This window comes from Etheostoma cragini, chromosome 6 (assembly GCF_013103735.1).
Source record: "Etheostoma cragini isolate CJK2018 chromosome 6, CSU_Ecrag_1.0, whole genome shotgun sequence".
NCBI classification, from domain to species: domain Eukaryota; kingdom Metazoa; phylum Chordata; class Actinopteri; order Perciformes; family Percidae; genus Etheostoma; species Etheostoma cragini.
In genome coordinates, this window is record NC_048412.1 from 27,542,642 (window position 1) to 27,549,359 (window position 6,718).

General features: G+C 46.5%; 1 protein-coding gene across 1 annotated transcript in view; it reads right to left on the reverse strand.

Moving 5' to 3' along the window:
* Positions 1–538: 538 nt before the first annotated feature.
* The window catches only part of LOC117945927 (myocyte-specific enhancer factor 2D homolog), a 29,168-nt gene continuing 22,988 nt past the window's right edge, over positions 539–6,718 (reverse strand). Inside the window, exons 7-8 of the mRNA XM_034873671.1 lie at positions 4,785–4,835; positions 539–1,387 (exon numbers count right to left, since the gene is read on the reverse strand). Coding sequence (XP_034729562.1) covers positions 943–1,387; positions 4,785–4,835 — 496 coding nt within the window. The 3' untranslated portion in view covers positions 539–942. The remainder of the gene's footprint in view (positions 1,388–4,784; positions 4,836–6,718) is intronic.

A 6,718-nucleotide genomic window follows, 5' to 3' on the forward strand; every position in this document is an offset into this window, starting at 1 on the left:
AGTCTCGTACAGGGCCAAAGCGCCGGCCTTTTTGACTGGGCCACGGGGATCGTCTGGGGACGGAGACAAGTTTTTCTTTTAGTGTCTTCATATTCAAAACTGAGACAAATCCAAAACTCTAAAGATCAACACTCAACACAGAAGGACAAAAACTCCACGCTGTAAAAAGAGCTAAAGGGCCCGAGAATCTAGAGCGAAAGCAACGTAACGTCACCACTGTGTACAAAGATGTGGACTCACTTGGCGGCGCTGACTCGCTGCAGCGCAGTCACAGACAGGAAGGACACAAGTGGGGGAGGACACCACCTGCCGCTAGCTAACTGCAGGGCATGCTGGGAAACCAAGGTGTTTGTTTGCTCTGCCAGCGGCTGTCGACATGTCGGGGGAAATCGTCCAAGTGGCCAAAAATTTGGGTTTTACAAGTCACTGCTGCCTGGTTCAAAACACTCACTTCTATTCAAATACAGCTGAATGCATTATTTTGACAAATAATCCCTGGTTTGGTGGCTCAACCCCTTTGGGGTTTTGTGTGTGTGTGTGTGTGTGTGTGTGTGTGTGTGTCTGTGAGTACATTAGAGTTCAAATGTGTATGCACATTGCCATACAAGTGTGTCAGTATCCACATGTGCGATGACATGACAGTGTGTTAGCATGCTCGTGGTGTGTCTGTGCGTACGTGTGTGTGTGTGTGTGTGAGGTCAGCGTTTCCTGTTTGGACAGAAGGTAACTGGGTCGATGGCGGGTATATATATATATATATATATATATATATGTGTGTGTGTGTGTGTGTGTGTGAATGCACGAAGAAGGAGATTGAGGGGCATTAGGGCTGACGGGGGCATGTACACAAGCCACAAGTACACATCTCCATCTCCATCCTCCATCTGTCCGTCCGTCCGTCCGTCCGTCCGTCCGTCCGTCCGTCCCTCTCTGCTCGTCTCTTCATGTGACCCAGGTATCCAGTCTCATCCTCTTGACGTTGGTCCCGTCCTGCTCCTGGGGCTCGGCCGACGAGGGCCGCAGGAGGACCATGGTGGGCTGCTGGCCCCCGGCGCCGGCCTGGTGGATGAAGTCCGGAACTCCGCCGCCTCGCCCCTGGGCGCCGTCGTCCCGGTCGCTGCCCTCGTACGAGCTGCCGTTGCTGCTGAGGCTGTTGACCGGCGAGCGGCCTTGGCCGCCCGCTTCCAGATGCAGGGTTCCAGGGTAGGCCACTGACACCAGACCTTGTCCCTGTCCGCCTCCGCCCCCGCCTCCCCCTCCCCCGGTGCCGCAGGTGGAGCTAGGGGTGCTGCGGTCGCGGTTTGGGGAGACGGGTTCAGACTTTATGTTGATGTTGGGGTTTGTGTTGACGGTCAGCGCGGCGCCCTGAGGTATATGACCCACCGGCCTGGAGGGACGGAGAAAGAGACAGGAAGAAGAGAACAGAAAGATAGGAGGAGAACAAAATGTAGTGAGACTACCAACAGTATCATCATAGACTTTGAACATTACATGAGCGCAGAACAACAGATTGCTGGGATAAAACAAAATTGAGCCAAAATTGCCAAAACAAATCAGGAAATGCTCGCCATCCAAAAACTGGACTTTGACCAGAAGCCACTTCCAAAGACAAAGAGCCAGGACACTCTGCAGCGATGCTGTAAACCAAGCACATGTAGGCTGGGGTAGACTTCAGCACATGGAGACAACGGAGGAGACACGGAACACATGGGACTACATTTGAGACCACATAAAACACAGTCCAGAAGCCATGCAGCCCAAACATCCTCGCATTTCGGATTCGGTCTTTTCAGGTTCACGTTGCACAATAACAAGCATCTCAGAGCTCGTAAAATACGCCGTACGTGATTGGTTTCAACCTGCCAGATGAGACGCTCCTCGTTAACATCTATACTATATACTATACTATCACAGATGTAGGAACAGCTAAATCCAAGTCCGGAGTTTCTTGGGGTTCCCAGCTTGAGAGACTGCAGCCTGTCAGATATGAACATCTGTCTGCTTCATCTACACAAAACATTATTTTACATTTTGCGGGTATTTCCAAAAGATAGTTTGGGGTTAAGTCTCCTGGTAAAGAAACAGCTTGACTGGATCAAAACTCAGGTTTTTGGGGTGAAGAAACCTCCAATTCTGCTGCTTTTAAGGGAGCCATTAGGAAGTCAAAGAATAGGAAAAGAACTATACAACTGTGTGACAAAACATGGAGCCGTCTAATCAATATCAGCCAGGTAATCGGAAGATAATCATTCATCTGCTTTCCTTTTAAAGATGAGGAGCCCAAAGTGTATTTGATGTTAATAATAAAAAGATGATGCTTTTAAAAGGCTGTTGACATGTTCCACCTATAGGTAGAGTTTAAACAACATACCAATGACCTGCGTCCCATACCGATGAGACTATGAAATATGCTAATGCAACCAGTTTCTACTTTTTGGGGGGTCCTACCTCTTATCTCCATGGGCCTCCTTCTAATGTTGCCATCTCACTAAATGTTGTTATAGGCCTACATTTCCGATTGACCACAGTCCCAACACAGACATCCACAATATGTGCACGTATTAGGAATATGATGAAGGTGTGAAGGAGAACACACTCCAGTATTTCACTCCAACAACTCCTCCAAACCATACAGCGATATAAGTTGTCTACTCCTACCCTCTAATACAACCCACATGAGCCTTTTCCATCCTCACATTTAAACCAGAGAATATAACCCGTGTTAACATTGTGAAAGGGTTGCAGTTTTCATAGTTTGGGTTAAAATCAGATGTTACTTAACTTCCCGTCCACTTCCGCTTAACGTGACGTAGCTCCGTAAGTGACAAAAAGAAACCTGATGCCATTACACCTTGTCAGATCACTTCCTGCTTTGCTCCCTTCATAATTGCTACAGCCACTAGAAGGCGCCGACAATACAAACTTAACCAGGAGTCATAATTGCTGCTTGAACAGACGACCAATACAGTCGCTTCATTACGCTGCTCTAAACATGACTTCAGTGCACGTGCCTGAAGATGCTCGGGACAAAGTCATGTGCCATAAAGCTTACGTCAATGCCAGTGTCTGTGCTTCTACCTGCCACCACTCTTTGATCAGCCCCTCCACCCTCACACTTCTCCTCCTCTTCCTCCTCCTCCTCCTCCTCCTGCTCCTCTGGCTGGAGGCTGAGTCGAACATGTCACTGAGGCTGACACCCGGCTGTTGACGCGGCACTGTGGCTCTCTCCTTTGTCGGTGTTGGCAGGATTTTTCAGATCATGCTCGTTTTCTCTCTCTCTCTCTCTCTCTCACACACACACTCACTCACTCTCTCTCTTTCTCCCCCAGCTCGACATGGTCGATCTGCATTCGAAGAGCCCAATTACTGCGTTTCGCCCCTCGGGTGTGTTCTAATATGTCATATCATGAGCCATCTGCAGCCCTGTATCTCTAATATTCCCTCAATTACTGACAGACTGAGAGGGGAATTTAAGATAGCACTGCTCCGGGCGATCTGGGTCTGCGGCACTCAAATGTGCTCGCTGTCTTGCTCCAATTCTGACACACACACACACACACACACACACACACACACACACACACACACACACACACACACACACACACACACACACACACACACACACACACACACACACACACACACACACACACACACACACACACACACACACACACACACACTTAAACTCACTCAAACTTGCTGCCTTAGATACAAATGCTGCTTTCTCCCTATACTCTCAAACACACACACACAAATCCCTCGGTGGTGGCGAGGCTCCCTCCTTCTCCCGCCCGTGCCCACTTTATCAAACCTGCGCAGGCCGGCGCAGGTAGATGGATGGCGGTGCCACGGGGGCGCCGTTGCTGTGGCAAGAAAACGGCAGAGTCAGCGGGCCGGTGACAGTGATGAAGGCGAGAGCGGCAGGCTACCCCCGAGCACTAACAACACAGTGAGCACAGCCAGAAGCAGACACTAGGTTACAGTGCGGTGTGTGAGATACAGTACAGCCGTGTTTCCCAAAATGCTCTGCTTCTCCGAGGACCAACGAGATGCGCAATAACTTTAAATTAAATTCAGAATTCAAAACAGACAGATTTACTGAAGTAGTCACTTCCATAACAATGTGTTGTACATAATTAACTCACTGAGTTTGACAAATTGCAGTCGGTTAGCACTGTAATTAGTTGTGTTTTTATTTTTGCATATTTAAAGGGGCACTCCATCAAATTTACACATCCTCATCCTGTGAAAGTATAACAAACTGGGGTATAAAGTTATACTTGGCGGGGAGGGTCTAATGAAAAGAAGCCATTGTTGCATCGTGGGTAATTTAGGAGGTTTTTGGAGCTTGTTCCATTCTTGGGAATAAAAGTCAAAAGTCAGCTTCTGCTGCTTCAACATTGACATTCTTTTAACTATTAAATTCCACCAAACTTTATGGAACTGCTATAATAAATTGCCCTTTGTTCCTTGTATAACGTCCTGATTTCACCTTGCAACTCTTTAGAAACAAGAACATATAATAACATAATTTAGCACAATCCGTGATTTCAATATTGACCAAAGTAATTGTGATAAGTTTTTTCTTTTTCCTTAATCAAGCAGCCATACTGCTACTAATTTCCCCATGAGACTCATCTAATGACATGACATGTCTTCATTTCAGGAGCGAACTTTAAAGCTTTTGGTAAAACTGTGCTGAGGCTCCTCTGAGCAGCAGATATTTTGGGAACGCAGCGTGCTGCAGCTGTGTGGCTGAAGTGAAGAGAGTACAGTACCAGCAGAGGCCGTCCTCCCTGCCAAAGAGCAAGTTGGACTGAGAGGCCAAGCTGTGGAGGGAGGTGAGAAGAAAGAGACAAGCAAGTTTTAAAAAAGAGGAAGAAGAAGAAAAGCTACAACAGCTGGGATACAGTGGGACGGAGGCCCTTCATGGTCAGTCCACACATGGTTACTACAAAATAAAAGCAGCTCAGCAGCTGCTTCAGTCACACTGACATGTTGTTAGAGGCAGAGCAGAGCTAGGACAGTAAAAACTGATCTGCGCTGACACAAATTTGACAGCCTTCCACACGCAATGCTTTGTTTTAGTCAGCTCAAATACAGTTGAAATCATTGGCATTTTCCTAAAAAGGGAAATGAGAATCCTCAGTGCAGTCATTTAAGGAAGGAACTGTAAATTCTATATTTTAGAGACACAGTTGCTCTTGTTTGACCGGTGAATTTAAGGTGAAACACTTTGCAATAAATTTGTAGAATGCAGAAATTACAATGACAGCCATTATTAAAGATCCCACTTTTCCCCCCTAGTATGTCTTGTCTTTTATTTCAGAATTCATGGTAAATGCATTTATCATTAGTCTGTGAGAATCAATATGTTGATTATATATATATATATATATATATATATATATATATATATATATGACTATCTGACGCCCAGGCCTTCATAGCTTCATGCAAAGCCTGATATTTTGCTTTTTAGAGTAAAGCAAATCAGCCTGCAACCATGCTACACTGTAATGACTATACATATTATGTTTAGTGCTAAAGAAAAACTATCCTCCAGGTAGCAGGATTCTTAAGGAAGCCGGTGCTGGATTTGAGTCTGGAGTCTGGGGAGACACGGATCCCTCTGGGGAGGTTTAACTGCACAGCGTCTAATAGCATGTGTGCATTGTGTCCTGCTGACAAACCCTGGGTCCTCTAAGCAGTTTAGCAATGTGTGCACCGTCCGAGAGTGTTGATTTTTTATCTTAACTAACAGCTGAGAGAGGTAGGAAGGAGACAGTGTGACAGAGAAAGACTGAAAAAGACGGTGGACGTAAAACAAGGACAAAGTGATAAGACCTGGCCCACCAACACAACATTTCATCCCCTCTGTCGGCTCCATACTGATAGATTTGTAGATAACGCACATGAAAGGTTATAATGGGCAAAACAACAACGATGCACCAGCAGAAAACCTCTAAAGCAAGGTCCAACAATAAGGGTTAAATACATAAAACAACCCACTCATCGTATTATAAATGACGTTATTGTTGTCTCTCCGCCCGCGGAGAACACTTGTTGAATGACTTTTATTGAAATAAGCTAGTTGGGATTTGTTTCTGCGACATTTTGTCTCTTTTAATGACTTTTTATGCGGTTTATTTTTCACTATTTATTTATTTTTTTCCTGAAAACAATTGTATAACTATTTGTATAGGGGACGGTAAGAATTGACTTCAGGCAAGCAAGTTTTTATTTCACTTGCCCGACTGAACAAGTGAAAAAAACAACAACTTCACGTCAGAAGTGTTTATTTCCTGCTGGTCCCCAAACGGACGCCCTGTCTGCTGATAGGGGGGGGGGGGGCACCTTGATTTAGGTGGCAGCCGTGACATTAACATTTAGATTGGTGAGTGAGGGGGAGGAGGGGAGGAGAGAGGAGGGGGGGGACGAAAGTCAACAGGTGTATGCCGAATTAAACCGAGACTGACAAAAGGGTAGGAAATAAGCAGGAAGTGGTGGAAGAGGGATGATTAAATCCAGGGTGCTGGGAGAGGGTCGGCTGTCAGAAACCATTTCCCTGGTTAACGTGTGCATGACGGCGGAGGCCAGACCGCCAGTCACCGTTGGATTGGAAGAGCTTTGTTTGCCCGCTGCGATGAAATCAGAAACAAGCTGGAGCAGCCTGGGCGCCCATGCGGTCCTAGGACGCCACGATCCCCCC